Source organism: Lissotriton helveticus, chromosome 7 (assembly GCF_964261635.1).
Source record: "Lissotriton helveticus chromosome 7, aLisHel1.1, whole genome shotgun sequence".
Lineage (NCBI taxonomy): Eukaryota > Metazoa > Chordata > Amphibia > Caudata > Salamandridae > Lissotriton > Lissotriton helveticus.
The window spans coordinates 1,527,084,924-1,527,104,461 of record NC_136068.1 but is presented as its reverse complement, the minus strand read 5'-3'; the positions used below and the strand labels follow the sequence as shown (position 1 = coordinate 1,527,104,461).

General features: G+C 46.5%; 1 protein-coding gene across 1 annotated transcript in view; it reads right to left on the bottom strand.

Annotated features, from left to right (window-relative positions):
* The window catches only part of GRIN2D (glutamate ionotropic receptor NMDA type subunit 2D), a 1,103,075-nt gene extending 1,099,503 nt beyond the window's left edge, over nucleotides 1-3,572 (bottom strand). The window contains exon 1 of the mRNA XM_078654973.1: nucleotides 3,147-3,572. Coding sequence (XP_078511099.1) covers nucleotides 3,147-3,572 — 426 coding nt within the window. The remainder of the gene's footprint in view (nucleotides 1-3,146) is intronic.
* Nucleotides 3,573-19,538: the final 15,966 nt, after the last annotated feature.

Here is a 19,538-nt window from a genome sequence, read left to right as displayed (position 1 = left end):
ATCGCGTTCAGACATGTACAGGACGAACTTTCTATCAGTAGTGAAGGTCTAATTCTGAGAGGGGGGAGGATTGTCATTCCCCAAAGACTGAGACAAGGGGTCATCAACCTTGCCCACGAAGGCCACCGAGGGATAAGCGCCACCAAGAAGGCACTACGGGAACGCGTCTGGTTTCCGACATTAGATCAAATGGTGGAAGCCACCCTCACGGACTTCATATCATGTCAACTGGTAAGTCGAGACGAGCCCCCAGCTCCACTACAGATGTCTGAACTGTCTGAAGGAGTGTGGCAACAAGTTACCATAGACTTCTTTGGACCCCTGAAGTCAAGCCAGTATGTCATCGTCATTATGGACGAATACTCCCGGTTTCCCTTCGCACACCTCATACCATCCACCAAAGCCACCGCAGTAATCCCAATACTTGACGAGACATTTGCAGCTTGGGGTATCCCCCTACGTGTCAAGTCGGACAACGGGCCCCCGTTCAACGGCCACGAATTTGCTGATTTTGCGAAACACCTTGATTTCAAACATCAAAAGATCACACCACTATGGCCGCAAGCCAACGGCATGGTGGAAAGATTTATGGGAACCTTGAAGAAAGCAGTACAACAAGCAGAACTGGCTCACAGAGACATTCAGCAAGCACTGAACGAAGTGCTAAGAGCCTACCGCACCACGCCTCACAACACCATAGACCAATGTCCAGCTCCTCTCGTGCTAGGAAGAGTCCCACGCACTCGACTGCCCACCCTGGCCAGCGCGTGCCAATCACGACCTCCGAACATTGATCATGAAACACTAGTCAATATTGATCAGGAAAAGAAACTGAAAATGAAGACATACGCCGATCAGCGCAGGCATGCAAAACACACCGATATCAGAGAAGGAGATTGGGTGGTAGTTCGACGAGATCGAGGAACAAAAGCAGACAGCCGCTACCTCGCCCATCCGTTAAAGGTCAGCCGCCGGAAAGGAACCATGATCACGGCCCAAGGTGACCACAAGAGAATCACACGAAACGTGTCACACTTTAAGAAATGCAGTCCCTCTGGAACAGACGATCGCCACCCATGGGAATCGTCCACTGACTCTGAAAATCAAAGCAGAAGCAGTGATCGCAGTCAATCCAGTCCAGCAAGACAGGATCATCCCATGTACCACCGACACACCCCAGAGCCATCCGAGAGACCTCGACGACAAACTCGATGGCCGGAACGCCTCATCGAGATAATCTGAGACACAGTAAGACTTTGTACAAAAGGGGGAGATGCCGTAATGTGGCTGCCTGACCCTGTATGTGACAGGACAGGCAGCAAAGGAAGGGCGTGGGGAAGGAAGGAAGTAGGGAGGAGGAATTCAGTGTAGAGGTAGGCACGGTAGAATAAAGACGTGCACAACCTACCTCCTGGCTCCTGTGTTGTCCTTGGGGGGAAAAGCGACATGCACAAACAAGACAACATACAGCTGGAAACTAAGTAGAGGGCATGGTGATATAGTATGAAGGCAAAGAGACCAGCCCTGGAGGTTCAGTAGTAGTCTGTGTATGTAATCAATAGCTTTGTACCACTCTGTCTGCTAGAAGAGTGACAGTTCCCTTGATTCCCTGGCTCTGTCTCTTCTTGATTAGGGAGCAATAACCCACCTTGTGATCCTTGCTCCAATACGCTGTTATTTCGGTGTTTGATTTGGAGGTGAGACCGGTTGTCTCTCTGGCTCTCCCTGAAGGCAGTGGGTGACGCTTCAGCTCATCCTCCTCTCTAGATTTCACCAAGTGCCATGAACAAATGAAGCAGCAGGCAGGGAAGGTGCCAGTGTTTACCCAGATGTGTGTGCAGGACAGTAGGAAAGGCAGAGGGGAGCTAATATTATCGTCTGGACATACACATCGCAGGAGGCTCCAGAAGAAGCACAACCCTATGGAGTATGCGCGAGGACCTGGTGGCGGAGATAAGCCGGACTTTGAGGAGCAGGCCTAGGAAATGATACATGTCGGTCTGTTGTGTAAAACTATGACATGGTTTTGCCTGCCTTGTAACCAGAACCCTGAGCAGAAGAGCTAGGTGTGTATGATGAGGTGTGATAGAGATTATTTTCCAGTTCATCAATGTGATTGGCCATATTTGCTTAGATGAAATAGCATCATTCTTCCCGGCTGAACCCTCATGCCGCCTTCCCCTTGCACAGTTCTCCTGTACCAGCTATGTATGTGCTATATAATTACCCACATGCACACACACAACCAGTTGGTTGATTCATTTTCTTCGAGATTCGCATGAACAGTCAAACCTGAGTGCAGTCAGTGGCCTAACACAGAATGGTTCCAGCCATGACCAATAGAGCAACATTTCACCATGCAAAGAGCTAATACCGCTGGACTTTGAAACCAACAGACTCCATTTAGTTTCGAGCAGCACAGCCTGATCCACAACCTTCGGCAGCAGGGGGCAGGCATTGTGCAGCGCCGACAGCATCATGTTCCTTGTACAGACAGACCCCGCGCTGTTAAGCGTTCAAACGCCTTTCATTTCCTTAGTCTTTCATCGCTGTTAATGGAATTTCCTGGAACACTAAAGAAAATCACTGCGTGAAGGCCGGAACTCTGCTTGTGGGAAAAAAACACTATGATTCAAAGCAGGGCAATCTAACTGTTGTCTCCACTGCCCTTTTCATTTACCTGCAGCAGTAATGTGTGCTTTCGAAATTAAACAAGCGTTGCTTCCCACTTAATGCGGCGTGTTTGAGGTTCACGCTCTCATCTGTTAATTACAAAAAACAAGCACTGCCTTGGAATGTTGCCTGCGGAATGATTTACCAATGGGCGCTGCGACCAACACGGCCTCTCCTTTTTGTCTGGAGTGGTATGTAACACCAGACAAGGAGTGCACATCAACTTGGGGACAAATGAAGGGCTCGGATTGTGCCAATTCACAGAACTGGCAGAAGCAGCAGACAACGGCATGAAGATCTGAAACCAGCAGCATCCAGAGCATCTCTCTTTCATCATCCAGTGATTTCTTCTACACCTATAACTACCAGGTAATAAGGGCCACCTCCTAAGGCTGCCACCAGGAGCTACGCAGCTTTCTAAAATGGTGCCCACCCCAACCCTTCTTGTGCCTTTTTTGGTAAGAGTATCTTACCTTAGGAGTTAGGACGATTGCAGATCCCCCGTTGATGCCGATGATAGGCATGGAGGTCTGGGCTGAGATGAAGTCCAGTATCTGGGCGACGGACTCCGTGCGAGTGTCATCCTCGAAGACCACGCCATGGATGCGCAGACTGGAGAGCACATCACAGATCTGCAGGATGAGGCTTCGGGGGTTGGTATCATTGAGAATGACGGATACGGGGTTCACCTCCATGGAAAAGTTGTTGAAATCTGAGGAGGAAAAGCGGGCACTCTGTGGCGTGTAGGAGGTGCCGCTGAAGATGATAGCCACATTCAGGGACCGAGGGCTGTTCTCACGAAGATCCATGAAGGGGCTGGCGCAGGCTAGTGCCAGCATGAACAGCATCCTAGCAACTTGCAGAGGGGCAGCAATCTTCATACCATGGGGAAAGCTCATCTCGGATGGCACTGGCACACTCCCTGCAATGAAAGAGACAGAGTGTGAGATGCCAAACAAGCAACATGCCAAGAAATAATAATTTGTCTGAAAATATGGGAGCAATAGGATTTATTTATTTTTTTGCATTTATTTCACAGTAACTTTGTTGAAAATGTGAACAGTACCTAGATGAAATCAAGGCACATTTGAGCAAATCAGAAACGGGAAAAGACGAACAAAATTACAGTTTTATAAAAATCAATATTTCAATAAATCCATCAGAAAGTCAGACTTTGGTGGTCGCCTGAAGACCATTCAGAGCCAAAGTAGAGTCTACGGAGACAGTCGTGGTTTTTAGGTGAGGTCGACCAGTGCCTCCTTAGATACTTTGCTTCTCAACCAGATGGACGTGCAGGCTACACATACACATTGTGAGGAAGGAAATCTTGAACTATAATTTGTCCTGAAGCTTGTGCTTTCACAGGACACTGGGGAAAGAATGTTAATAAAGCCACACTTCCTAAAATTGGACATAACATGCCATGCGTTGAAGAGACGCTTGAGTCATACACATATTACACTAGTACAAAGCTTCACGTTCCTTTTGTCTGAGAAGTAAAAGACCAATACAGCAGTGCAAGGATTCACATTCCAGTCTGAAAGGTACTAGGCCCATTTACTGTTTTCAAGATTCAAACTCCATGTCTCTAAGCACAACCAAAACCACACAACACAGTCTTGCCTAAAGGGGTGGAGAGATACCGTACGTGACCTGTAGTGTACATCAAAGGTGCTCATTCATTTCAAGCATCCTATAGATACACAACCCATGCAATTCTATCAAGAGTCATGCAGACAGTCTCAGACAGATAAGATCCTTACACGAACTAATCAGGTGGTAGCCATAGCCCACCTGATTGTGCCTTTGTTGCCTGGTTTTGCCCCTTTTAGTGCTCTTATTTATTTATATTTATTTTATTTCTTATATAGCGCAGGAATCGACCCCGAGAGGTATCTCCGCGCTTTAAGATCTTCCAAGATGCCAGATCAGTATCATAGTCATAGAGAGCCCTGGATCTTATACAACTGGAAACAGATGAGTCTTCAATGATTTCTTAAAGTCATGTAGATTAGTCATTTGTCTTAAAGTAAAGGGCAAAGTGTTCCATAGAGTGGGGCCCTTATATGACAATGCACGACCCCCTTGTCTTGCCTTCTTAATCCGCGGAATCTACAGCAATAGTAGACTGCTAGAGCGCAAAGAGCGGGTCGGAATGTATGGCTGAAATAATTCAGCCAGATATTTAGGGCCAGATCCATAAAGGCATCTGTGAATTACACAACATACTTTAAACTCAATTCGCTGGCGGATAGGCAGCCTGTGGAGTTTATGCAAAAGAGGGCGTGACGGGGACCTAGGAGGGGCGTCAAGGATTAATCTGCCCGCAGTGTTCTGGACTACCTGCAGACGGCTCAGTTGCTCCTCGTTGGCTGATAGGAGTAGTCCATTGCAGTAGTCCAATCTACTGACGACCAATGTCTGAACCAGTGTTTTCCTGTAGCAGTCATCTAGGAACGGGAACACACGCCTCAGGAGCCCAATGGTCCTGAAACAGGTTCCCGCCACCAGACTCACATGTTCCTTTAGTAATAACGCCTGGTCAAGCCGCACCCCCAGATTTTTTACTATCTGCTTAGGACAGGGAGCAACTCCTAAATCTGTGGGCCACCACTCAGGCGACCATAGTAGGGGGGCTTCTCCAAAAAGCACGACCTCCGTCTTGCTCACATTACATTGTAAGCAATTGGAGGTCATCCAATCAGATACTGCTCTCTGGCAGTGGCGTAACGAAACTTGAAGGGGCCCCCCTGCAAAGTACATACAGGGGGCCCGACACTCCTGATCAAGTCGGAAGCTCTCAGGTCACGGGCCTGCCAGTGCTGGAGGGGCCCCCCGCGGAGCTCGGGGTCCTCCCACACCACGGGGGCTGCAGGGGCCTTTGTTATGCCACTGCTTTTCACCATTGTCATATTATGCCAGAAACTCCTCAGGCATTTTAATAGAGATAAGTTGAATCGCACGCTCTCAGAGTCAGAGATGGAATCAGGCGGTCTGTTCTGCAAGAAAAGAGTTTGTACCTGCACTGAGAGAACTATTTTTAGGCTTTACCTAGAAAGGACATGCACTGTCTCTGCGCGACATATTGTTTCACACAGTAGGCTTACAATGCCCCCCCCCAATAGCTTACCATGTGTTAGCCTGAGCGTCGTTCTCATTTCCTTTGTACATGTGTGTCACATCATGCAGGCATTGTGTCTTCTTCTTGAGTTTGGCCCTCCCCTGGAGCACAGTCCAAGTATTTGTGTCCATCCACTGATTACGTTTATAGGGCTACTTTTATATTTGTGCTCAGGCACTCCGTATGAGTGTTTGTGTTTTCAGCCCGTCTCCAATATCACCATCCATGTAGCTTTTATTCCCGCCATCGGTTCCACTTCCCGCAATGCCCACCTGTAGCTACTCAAACCAAAAAAGACATCACATGGCCCGGGTCATAGACATCCGCACAGGGAGTGGGGAGGGGAGGGGTGTGGAGACCTGGAGACTATTCAGAAGGGGCACCCGTGCCATTTTTTCAATGCAGAGAGGGCACTGTGCCTTGTGATTAGGTGTCACCTGTGGAACCAGCGCACCGAAGTTCTCATCTTAGCTATCAAGCCATGAAACCGTGTGACAGGGCAGCCTCCAAGAGCGTAAAACATTTGCAGCCCCTACTCCTCTGCGCAGGGCTACTACGGCAACTACGTGACCTACGGTGCCGAGGCGCCTGCCTTCTACTCTCTGGAAAGTGTGAGGGGTGTGTGCCCAGCTCCGGGCAAGGCCACGGGGTGTGAGGATGCCGGGCACGCTCGAGAGAGAGCCACAGTGCCCCAAATCGGAGCATAGCTGCCAAGGTTTCAGATTGCCATGTGTGACATTTGAACACCAGCCTCGTGGTCCATGCTGATCGAACCCCTGTTATTGCGTTTTTTCAACTTTTCTCAGATATCTACCCCCCTGGTAATCGACGTACTTATTCAGCCCATCTCGAGGCGAACATCGGCAGAACTATCGGCAGTGTGCCCATTAATCTATACTCAGGCTCCCGACGTGGTGCATGCTGGTTTTATACAGTCCTTTTTGAAGCAGATGTTGACAGATTTTCTTGTATAGCGCTTTTTCACCGACATTCAGGTACCACCTTTCGTGGTGTACGAAGCTATTATACAGCCCATTTTGAGGGGTCTTGGCGGCCAACTGAGAACTTTTTTGCCTCCACGGTGCTTTCATAACGATTTTGAGGGCCTCACTGGCATTTCCATCTTTCTACCCCCGGAATCCACCTTTATCACGTGGACATATTTATGTTTCCAACCAGCTACTTATCTAGGTGGTACATTTTCATTGTTCGGTCTGGCTGGTGTTTCCTCCTCATCTTAATCACATTGAATACTATTAAGAGTACACTACCTGACTTTAACATATCTCCTTTCAGTTTAATAGATGGTAACCTGATGAAGACCCACATGCTGAAACGCGCGTAGTTCCTATCTACCGTATTGCCTCCATCCAAACGCGTCAATGGTTAATTTGGTTGTTTTTAATATGTTAGAGATCTATATATGAATGTCTACAACAAATATCAATTTTTGAGATCAAATTTGTATATACATGTACAGTATGAGGTCAATACTGACATCTATGACCCATAAAAATTCTATAATTATAAAAAATTACTAATAAATAAAATGAATATATTTTCTATCACGTATGTGTGACAAGTCTGATCTATGTGGGATACTAATTTTCTACATTTCTATTTTTAGTACTTAGTATGTTCCGCTGTTAAATATCTGACTGGCTTAGCTAAAGACCTTTATCTAAACATGACATTTTTATAATTTCAGTGTAATTATGAGTGACATTTCAACAACTATGAGTGACACTTTCTTGCGAGCGCAAGAAAATCTAAGAAGATCTTAACACACTAGAAATGGCACAAAGCTGCAAAGTACCAGAACAGAAAGGGCACTCAGTCATGGCACGATATAGCCTCTCATTGTATAGTAGATGGTTATGTGCTGTGTGTATCCCTCCCTTCCACAGAGGACAACGGGCCATTTCTAAGCCCCACCATCCTTTGAAGATGCACACCTGGAGGGCATAGAAACTGCACCACAATAAACATGGCGCAGCGCTGGCTAAGTAGAAACACCATACAAAATCCCTGATGAGGTATCAAAGTGCTTTTCGAGGAGTAGCAAGTTACTCCAGACCCAAACAGGATTAGTAGTGAATTAGTATAGGGATATATGAAATTAGTTTGAGCGGTGGAGATGTGAATTTTTTAGTTGCCTTGAAAAGGTTAGTGGCGGGAACGGCCTAGAAAGTATTTGGAGATTACAACAGCAGGTTTGGGATGAGTAGAGGGGGTGGGAAGAGTCAGGGGCAATGTGACAGTGGATGGACGAGGCACTTTTGTGAGAAACCTTCACATAACCAAATGGTGCTCATAGGGTTTATGCTGCACTTGAAGTAATGAGGAGCCAATTATTGGTGATGGACCTTTAATTGGATGTTCAGCACTGTGTGCATCTGCTTTCTGCTTCTATATCTCATATGCTAAACAAGACGGTAAAATGTCACTTGCGTTATACAGCTGGAATGAACACCTCCCATATTGTTGTAACTCATGCTTCACTATACCCCCATTAGCCCGCATCACTCACCTGCAGCATCCTAAAGTAACTCCGGACATTAGTAGAGCTTCTTCTAGCACTGGAAGGACAGCTTATCACTTTGGAAGAAGATTGGGACAAAGGCAAGGAATGAGGAAGAGCAGGGCAAGGAGAAAGCACCAGGAGAGGGAGGGCGAAAAATCATAATAAAATACAGGCAGATGGTTGGAGAGAGAGGTCGGGGGAGATGGTAGCACCATGGAAGGTAAGAAGTATAGAATGGGAAACCGGCAAGTGAGCAGGGGCACCAGATAGAGCAGTACAAGCTCCATCTATACCTGCAATGTGCAGGTGCATGTGTTTGGCACCATCACTGCATACACCAACAATTTTGGCCACAACAACCTGTGCTTTCTCTTGAGGCAATGGTCTACTGCTGCAAGAGAGTGAAGCAGCTATTTGCATAAAGAAGTCCAATGTGACTTGACTAGATGTGGCGGCACGTGAGCTGTGGCACCCTTAATTATTAAATCACATAATTGAATTATAACAGCCACATGTCGGAAAGGAAAAACGGAAGGGAAAACAGTGACAAAATGCCAACCCACACATTTAATTACAGAGAAAAGAGAATTGTATTACTGGTTGTCAGTAACCTTTCTTAGTAGTGCAACAGAGATCAACTAACCTACAAAAACGAGCAATATGATTAGAATATTAAAAAGACATAAAGGTTTTATCATCTTATGCGTAGTAAAACCGCAGAACATTTCAGTGACTGTTTAGGTGTCTCCATTTACTGACCCTTGTTTTCCTGTCACCCTGGACTTAAGTGAACTCTGCGAGGGAAAGTTTACCTCCTGGATGTATGCTTGCATCCTAGGCTATGAGTAAAGGAAGTTAGACAATTTCCAAGGCAGGAACTTGCTTCCTCAACGGAGAACACCCAGACCAACCTGCGGAAGAGGCGATACTAATCTGCATAAAAGCCATATTAATGACCTGGTGAGAAACAAGAGTGGGCCTCAGGGTTTTCGGGCCTACATAATGCAAATTAGCTTTTTAGTGATCAGCTAGCTGTTGCAGGGTCAGTGTCTGGACTGGAGTCTCATTTTCCGTTTTACATGAACCATGTAAATAAAAAGAAATGAGACTTCATTCCAGACACCGAGGAACTCCAGGCAGCTGATTGCGCTAAAAAGTTAATATGTGGATTGGATTAACACTCCACTCGCTGCACTGTCTCACAGTGACACAGTCATTGTTACTTACTTGTGAGGCTTACAGGACAGCTGCCGTCCGCAGATTCTTCTGGTCGCGCTACAACAGTCACTTCTCCTCAGGCTACTCTCCTCCAGTACTGACCTGCGGGGCTGGAGAGGCCGTGCACATCGCTGCCTGCAGGCAGGGGGCACCAAATTCCAAACTTTCTTTCACAGGCCTGTGGCGGCAGAGACAAACTGCACGCTATCTACTTCTGAAAAGCCTCAGAGGCCCCAGGCGGGCCGGGCGTGCGCATGCGCACCAACTATTTAATAAATGAAGAGGCCGTGGCGTGCGCACGCCACTTAATTCATGAATGAGGGGTCCACTAGAGCGGGGCCCCCCCTGCACCGAGGGGGCTGTGAGGCCCCCCCGCACTGCGGGGGCTGCGGGGGCCTGTGTTACGCCCCTGCTCTCTGGCAAATGCATGTTTAATTGCCGGTGTCAGGGTATGGAAGGGAAACAGAAGCTGAGTATCATCAGCATACGATACTGGGGTGAACCCATATTCTCTCACAATATCCGCCAAGGGTGCCACATACACATTAAAAAGTGTGGGGGTTAGGCATGAGCCCTGAGGGACCCCCTTAGTGAGCTCCCTAAAGATCGAATGATGGGAGCCCAACTTGACGGTTTGTGATCGACCCGAGGGAAAGCTTTTTAGCAAGGCCAGAGCCGAGCCGCCTATTCCCACCTTCTGCAGACGACTGAGTAGGATGTCATGTGAAACCGTATCGAAGGCAGCGGATAAATCCAACAGCACCAAGATCATGGAGCCTCCTCTATCCTGTGCCATCCTGATGGTATTGGTCACGGAGAGGAGAGCCGACTCGGTGCTGTGGTTAGGTCTGAACCCAGATTGAGAATGGTCCAGACCACCCGCTGCCTCGATAAACTTAGATAGATAGGTATTCACATGTTTCTCGGTCATCTTGCTGATATGAGGAAGTAGGGAAATAGGACGGAGATTGGAAAGGCCTGACCATGGCAGAGCTGCGTTCTTTCGAATAGGGTTCACTACTGCTCTCTTCCATTCACCTGGCACATGCCCGTCTCTGAGAGAGAGATTGATCACCGTTTGAATTCCAGGTAGGAGCAGATTCCCTAAAGAGCCCACCATCTTTGCTGGCAAAAGATCTGAAGGATATCCTGTTTTAATTTGACTGGCCAGAGAAGTGACTTCAGAAAGAGTAATCTCTGGAAATGTGGTAAGTGAGATACTAGCACACACAAGTGGCGTAGGAGGAATAGGTGATGTGAGGGAGGAGCTGATGATATTACTCCCAACAATCCCTGTCTGCTTGATTTTCTCATAGATAAGCTCTATTTTATTCTCGAAGAATAATGATATTTCATCACACAGGGTTTGAGAGAAGTCATCTGGACTCTCGCAGGCCACAGGTTTTATAAGGACTGTAGGATCTTGTAGAGTTCTCTGGAAGAGTTGCCTGCTTCAGCCAATTGTGACGCAAGACAGCTCCGTCTGGCCATCTTTAAGTTTTTATGGTAGGAGGCCAGGGCATCAGTGTACTCTTTCTTATTAGTATCCATGTGTGATTTCCTCCAAGCTTTTTCGAGCTTTCTGCACTTCTGCTTTTCCCCTCTAAGTTCTTCAGTGTACCATATCTCTTGTTTGGATACTGAATGCTGTTTACATAGCTTCAGTGGCGCCAATAGGTCCACTGCTTCTAAAAGAGCTGTATTGTACTCAACTAAGCCGGACTCCATCTATCTCTGTAAAGATGGGTTCCTTCCAGACCCTCTGTAGTTCATCCAGTGTTACTTTATGCCAAGATCTCCGCAAAGCAGCAGGGAGAAACTTTAGATGTGGAGGAACAAAACCACAGAAGAAGAATTCCACCATATAGTGGTCGGACCAACATACTTGAGACGTTGACCAATATTTAATTTTCAAGCAATTAGTGAAACTTAAGTCCAAAGTATGTCCACCAATATGTGTGGGACCCTTATTTTGGATCTCTAGCCCTAATATTGTAAGATCTGAAAGTAATAATGCAGTATCGGGGTGACTAGGGAGGTCTGCGTGAATATTAAAATCTCCAAGGAGAATAAAATCTTCTTTGGCTTTTAAGTAAGGAGCCAGAAATTCCACTAGGGAAATAGAGAAGCCCGCACTTGACCCTGGGGGACGGTAGACTAGTGCCCCTTTCCAGTGAGTTCTGGGGGTGGAATTGATCTTGAAAACCATAATTTCCATCATGGGACAGCTTCTTTGTTCTAACAGGGAGAACAGGCCTAACAGGCCCTCTTCTTTATACACAATAGCAATACCTCCCCCAGTTTTGGCAGGACGGTCTAGTTTTAGTACCTTATATCCCTTCGGGACCCCGAACGTAATGGCAGGAACTGTGTGGGGCTTTAACCAAGTTTCTGTGAGGAAACAAATATCTGGTTTTACAGTGTTGACCAGATCCCAAAATTCAAGATGGCGTTTTGGTAGGGAGCGAATGTTTAAAAGAAAACTTTTTAAACTATTTGCTGGCACAGTTTCCTCGTTATTAAGGCTGATGGAAGAGTTATAGGAGAAAAAGGAGGACAGGGCCTAGTAAGTGGCTTGTTTTCCTCAGTAATACCACCAATGTCTAGATTAGCCTGAAAGCCACAATGTAAACATGAAAAAGGACCTTCAGGGCATAGGGAAGAGCGCCCAACACAACCTACCAGAGCAAGACAAAAAGTGGCTGGGTAATTTATGCGCAAAACCAACTGATTCAGTATTCTCCACGTGAAATGGCTCAAAGGAACAGGGGAAAGCGGCCACCTGCGTCCCCAAAAAAGAATCCTCTGTAATCAGAGAATTCAATGAAGAAAAGACAAGTTGTCCCCGAGCACATGCAAGCAACTTCTTATATTGTCCCAAGAGAAAAGATAACTACAATCAAATTAATATCCATCCAGAGTCCATTGAATCATTTTATTTTATTTTATTTTCTCTTCATGCATCAGAATATTCTCAGTCTTCAAAATTCATCAAATTCATATAGAATGTAGCCAATACATAAAAAACCAATGCCAACCTACCAGAGGTTCTGGCTGCAGATCTGTTAGCGCCTGGGAGGAGTACCGAAAACTATGACTCGTAATTGCGTCTGTGTCCTCTGAGACAAAGCCCATGGCCCCTAGTCCCGTCCAGTCACGGACGGGCACAGACGGGCTTCTCTCTGGCTTGTCTCAGGCGCGTCCTCAGGCGCTCCCCTGCGCGCGACCGCTGCGCGCTCAGGGCGACGAGAGGGCTAAGTAGCCCCTCCTTGTGGGAGACTAGACCGCTACCGGTTCGTCCTAGCAAAAGTGGAGTGAATGTCTGGCTCTTGCCTGTCCGCCCTCCACTCTACGGCACTAATTGCGGAGTCGGACCGAGGTGGGCAGGCTATACCATTGAGCACAGACTTCCTTATGTGCAAGTGAGTTTCTATCACCCCTAATACACCAAGCAGCGTGTGAAATAGTCTTAAAAATATATGGCGATACTAATACGTTTTAAAATTATACAGGTAGCGTAAATATTAAAACATCAGATTCCAGTATTCAAAAACATAAAATGCTTCTTCTGATTTAGCTGACCTGGTGATAGCTATCTGGCGTCAAGCGGATCGGGGAGACACTGCCACTGCCCTCACTAGCCGCGGTCAGCCCGCAGCTCCTCGCTGCCTAAGTAGCCCCTCCTTGTGGGAGACTAGACCGCTACCGGTTCGTCCTAGCGTAAGTGGAGTGAATGTCTGGCTATTGCCTGTCCGCCCTCCGCTCTACGGCACTAATTGCCGAGTCGGACCGAGGCGGGCAGGCTATACCATCGAGCACAGACTTCCTTATGTGCAAGTGAGTTTATATCACCCCTAATACACCAAGCAGAATGTGAAATAGTCTTAAAAATATATGGCGATACTAATACGTTTTAAAATTATACAGGTAGCGTAAATATTAAAACATCAGATTCCAGGATTCAAAAACATAAAATGCTTCTTCCGATTTAGCTGACCTGGTGATAGCTATCTGGCGTCAAGCGGATCGGGGAGACACTGCCTCTGCCCTCCCTAGTATTGTAATACTATTAATACTGGACACTGTAAATACCTGTGGATGTGGTCTTTCCAGGGCAATGTTCTGGTGTTTGCTGACCCAGCATAGTTTTTGGTCTCGTAGGATGTTCTGCACAATCAGTTTGGGAAAATGGGCACCATTAGACTATACTTCTTACTCCGTGTTCTGGTGCTGTGGTTTATCTAGTAGGCATCTCCATAGTCCCTTAGGTAGCAGCCTTATAAGGAAAGACAGTAACCCGACTACTTGCAAAATCTTTCCCTGCAGTGATGTAACTCTTAAAGCTGGCACAAATTAAAACATAAAAGGAGGAATAGCCATAGCCTTCTCACTGTGCCTCTGCCCGCTGTGTCCTCCTGCAGTCCGTTTCCTGCACTCTCCACTCGCTTCCCTCCTCCCTGGTACTTACCTGTTCCTGGTGACTCCCACTCCTTCCTGTTCGTCCACCTCCCACGATCCCTGTGATCCTCCTCCATCCCAGGACCTACCTAATGGTGGCCACAGAAAGAATGTGCGCAGCGGCGCACCGCTATGCCAAAGGCAAGCGCGTCTCCAGCCTTCCATGCCTGGACCACGGACAGCACCAGGAACCCCACTGCTCGCCTCTGCTCTATTGAACCCAGCCTTCGCTCGCCACACTGCTGCTGCACCAGTCAAAACAGAAGGAACCTTCACCTGCATCTTCTGCTGCTTCTTCTACACCACCACATTTTACCAAAATGTTATCATGATCAACACTCCCACACTCACCACCTGGACCATCATCAGCTTCACGTTTAGCATCCGCCACCACAGAAGAACCATTACGATAGGCCCAGCCCGCCAAACCTGGAACAACATAAAAACCAAAACAAACCAGTATGCACAGTACACCTATCCAGTGACATCAACAACTTTAGGGAATGGGATCACAACCAGAGCTGGTATTCTAGCCCCTCAGAAAGGAAGCCAACCAGCAAGAAAGCATATGCTGGTAGACAGAAGAACCAAAAGGCACTGCAAGTGACTAGAACGGAGGTGGACAGCATGCCAGGAAGAAGCGGACAAAAACACATTCAAATCCTCCCAGAGATGCTGCCACCAGCAAATCCAAGAAACCAAGAGGAAGGCCCTACCTGAACGTATCAACAACAGCTTTAACAGCACCAAAGAAATGTTTGCAATCATCAAGGATTTCACCACACCAGCAACAACTACCCGCAACATCAGCCCAACCGAAGAACTGTGCAACAACCTCTCAGTTTTTTTCTGCAAATTAATCTCCACCATATACAGCAATTTTGACCCACAAGCAGACCCCAGCATCGTTTTAGCTAGTATCCTGATATTGAACAATTTTAGCACCATGACCACATGAACACCAACATCATAGAGGAAATCATAGCAATCATGAAGACCATCCACTCTGGGGCCCTGTCAGAATGTTGCCCCACCACACCTTCAACTAAGGTTTAACCCTCATCAACAAAGCCCTCACTCCCATCCCCAAAAACTCCATCAACACAGGCACACACACTGGACCTTTGGCACTATGCAGCCAACAACACCCTCCTGAAAAGATCCTCAGCAGACCCATCATAGCTCGCAAACTACTGACTGATCTTCCTCCAACCATACTCAGCAAAGGTTCTTAGAAAAAGCCTTCAGCAGATCGCTTGCCAACTACTTCACCTACCACCAGCTCTTCAACACCATGCTGTCAGGATTCTGACCAAAGCACAGCATAGAAAATGGCCGAATCAAAGCAACAGACAATATTTGAATAATGCGCGACAGAGGAGAAACTACAGCCTTCGTCCTACTCGACCTCTGCAGCCTTTGACAGTCTCACACCCCATCCTGACCAGATGATTGCATGAGGCTGGCATCCCAGCACCCATCCTTCAATGGATCTGCCCAGCCTATTTAAGTAGCCATGTGTAGTCTCACCAGCTTTCGAGACAACATGTGCACAAAAACAAATGAGGAGGTCATGCCTTTTCATACATTGCTATCAAAGTATGCAACAACCTCTCACACCACATCAGAGTATTATCATATCTTCAATTCCACAAGAAGCTGAAGACTTGGCTCTTTAAGTAAGTCCCCCTAGAAGCTAGGCTCACTCACCTGCAAGTGCCTGGATACACTTTCGGGCGATAGTGCACTATAAAAATACACATAGCATAGCATAGTATAGCATCACATAACATCACATATACCATAACAAAACATAACATGCAAGCACCCTAGCAAGTCTATGAGGGATGGACATTTCGTGCAACAGTGCAAGAGGTTACTCCAAATCTCAGAGGTTAACAATACCTAGTCGAGAGCAAACATCCACATGCAAGCCTCCTGAGAGAAACACGACCCATGCACTACTGCAAAGGCTCAGACAGCCTAATCTCAGAAATACAAGACACCAAGACAAATACCCTAGGATTTATTTTCTAAGGGTCAAATGTACAAAGCCATTTTGTGATTACAAACCCAGTGATTAGCAAATCACAGGGTTTGGGACAGAAAATGGTGAGTGTGGAAAAAAGTGAACCATTTATGCTTTTAGTAATTCTTTATCAAGTTCGTACTGAATATTTCGATAATAAAATTTTTTTTATCAAGTTTGTACTGATTTGTCGATGCTGTTTTTCAAAACCTTTGTTTATTGTATCCTCACAGACATTGAGACAAGGGCAAACGCCCCAGCTCTCACAATATTACTAATATTGACCTTCAAGACTCTGACACCTGAATGTCTGAGGTGCAAAGCCACACCTGGTACTTTCGACCACATTACATGGGAGTGTGCTGTTGCTCGTAGATCCTGGCTTACTATAAATAGAGCACTGGGATATGTAGGTAGAACCTTGGAGCTGGATCTTAAAGTTGTCCTCCTTAGGATTATGGATAATCTGGGTGGTCCTTGCAGTGTCCGCACCCTGGTTGCCATGGGATTCTTGGTCGCGAACAGAGATGCAGTGCACCGTTGTCAAGACATATAAGCTCCTTCAATTGCAGAATGACCACAGACATGCATCATTGGGCCAAGCTTAAGGAATTGCTATGTAAGGCCGGTAGGGTGCATACAAAACATGGAGTCCTTGGCTGAATGCCAGGGCAGTTCTGTGATGACATCATTGAATATGTAATGTGTCTGTCAACTTGAGATTCGTCGTTGAGCCGTAATGCTGTGCGATTTTTACTGTGGATACAATTTGTGTGTCGAGCCTGATGCCAATCTGCATATGATCGTACATGGGGGTTTGATTAATAATACAAAATCTGTAAAAAAAAAAAGTAAAGAGTCATAAAAAAACATGAGTGGAAAAGCATGTGCGGACCCGGTTTTAGCGAGCAGCACTCCGCATGGTGTCCCTGTTCCTGGGAGATTAACGCTCACAAGTACCCCTTGAACTGAGTAGTTGACACATAAGGGTGAGGGGGTGGGGGGGGGGTCAGTGGTGAACGGTAAGTGCACCTGGTTGGTCCCATTCCCTGTAGAAGGAGCTACTACAACACTGGGACGCCAGATCAGTAAAACAAGTATATTAAAAACCCTTCCAATTTTACCATTATGCATCAACACAGATGATTGAATCACTCACGATTAGGCACTTAAATCCTTACCAAAAAAAAAAAACCCAGCTTGTCATTTTCCACAAATGACCACTAGCACATTTGAAAATGTTACCCCTGAAAAATGAAGCACACGTCAGATAAAACATTGGGGCATATTAGCAAGGGCACTATCGCCGCTTTAGCAGGTCTTTATCCCGCTAAAGCGGCGATAATTTTATCGCCCTATTAACATGCTGTCGCTAACAGCAGTTAGCGACAGTATTAGGCGATAGTGACCGGTTTGGGGCCCACTTTGCATGTCACCGATATTTATCGCTAATGACATGCAAAGTGGGCGTACCCAACTTGTTAGCGACTGAAAGCAGTCGCTAACACAGCTATCGCCTATTAGCAAGGCAGGACGTGCGATTACAAAAGTCGCACTAAGCACGATTATCGCCAGAACCGAACGCCTGCTCTGACCATGACTTAACCTGTATATCCAGTGGGAGGTGAATATTCAGGTGAAGTCCCCATTAGCGTTAATGCCTAAATATCGCTGGATTTCCAGCGATATTTACGCAATGAGCCGCTATCGCCGGATATTTTATTGCATTAGCAATAAACGTTGCTAATAGCATGTTATCTCTGCGATAATATCCGGCGATAGACAGCAATAAAGAAAAATGCGCTAAGCGCATTTAGCGATAAATATCGCTATTTGTCGCTAATATGCCCCTCTGTTTCTCAGTGGTTAAATAATAGGTCATAATATAACCAATTTTACGTGTACTCATTTCTACCATTTCGGTACGAACTTAGGGACATATTATCAAGAATTGCGATAAAATGATCACTGCTTTAGCGGCTGGAAACTGCCACTAAAACGGCGATAATGGGCTTCATAATATGCCCTTGTGAATTCCCATAGCAGCCCAGGTTAACACCAGAACCTGGGCTGCTATGGGAATTCACAAGGACATATTATAAAGCCCATTCTCGCCGTTTTAGCTGCAGTTTCCTGCCGCTAAAGCGGCGATCATTTTATCGCCGTTCTTGATAATATGCCCCCTGATTAATCCCTCCATGGGACTCGAATAAGTGACCTGCGCAGCAGGCACTAAACCCACTCTGCTTTCCACCTGTACCAGCCGTTGATACCGGTCGTACTAAAGTCCTCCTTCACTGGTTCAAGCTCGTCCTCCTCACCCCATTCCATGGAGGAGAGTGGAGCTGCTCGACCCGCCCCACCCCCTTGTGAGTGTATTGGAGAAAGAGAGATATTCGTGTCAAGACAGTGATGGTAGGGAACAGAAGACAGAGCGGCCTCACCTGACGGGGCATCTGTCATATTTTGTAACCTTTCGGCGCGTGGTTATTACTTTTTCTGGGCCTCGTCGTGCCCATGTTGCTCCCAGGCTCTGATGTAACAGGCCCGTGAAGAATGGCGCTGCTCAGGGCCCATCCTTCATCCGCCATCAGGCGAGGGGATGCGCAGCCAGCAATTGCTTTTCTCCATCTCTCTCGTCCTCCCAGTGCGCACATTGATACATTCGCCAAGCCTTATCGGCCCAGTTTAAAGATATGCGCCGACACTCCGAGGCACTGGTTTCCCGGGGCAGGGCAGGAGCGCTCAGCACACGAGGGCTTCTCTTCATGAACAGCATTAAGGGGCTTATGTACAAGCCCCTTGTGCCCCGTGTATGTCACTTTAGTTTTAATATGGGAAAAAGTGCCTTACCGGCAGTGGAAGCTTGTAAATAAGCCCATAAGAGCCTCTTTTATTCCAGTCATTTTTGGGCCCTAATCGCAAGCCGACCAATGCAAAGGCCACGTTACAGGCAACACCTAATGGTTTCTGGGAGTTGCAGTCTTCATTTTCTACTGCTGTTCCTTGTAGATTAGGGCACCACATTTTAATAGGTGGTCGATTGCATCATTTTAAAGTATTTCTTCCCCCATTCCCATCCGTGAGTTGGGAGGGGGGGCTGTGTAGCCCCTTGTTATTTTGTTGTGGATTTTGCAAAACTCTATTGTTGGGGAAGGTGTTGGCACATGCCAATATATAAAAAAAAAGTCTACCTTTTTTGCTTTCAAAAGCCCAGATTGCTATAGTAGTCCCTGGCACTAAAGGGATTACTTTATGTATGGATGTCTTTGTCAAAAAGCAGTATACAGTCACTCACAGTAAAGTTAGCCAATGTTTGAAGTGGTGTGCCCCATGTTGTATGCTGTGTAGGGCAGAAGAAAAAAATGTGAAATACACAAATGACCAAAGGTTGAATAGAGCTTGCTTAATGTCTTTAAGTAAATATATGTATATTTTACTAAAATCAAAACCTCTTGACTACCTTCAGATCTAAAAATTGTAAACATAATCAATAAAGGTTCTTGTCTTATTAT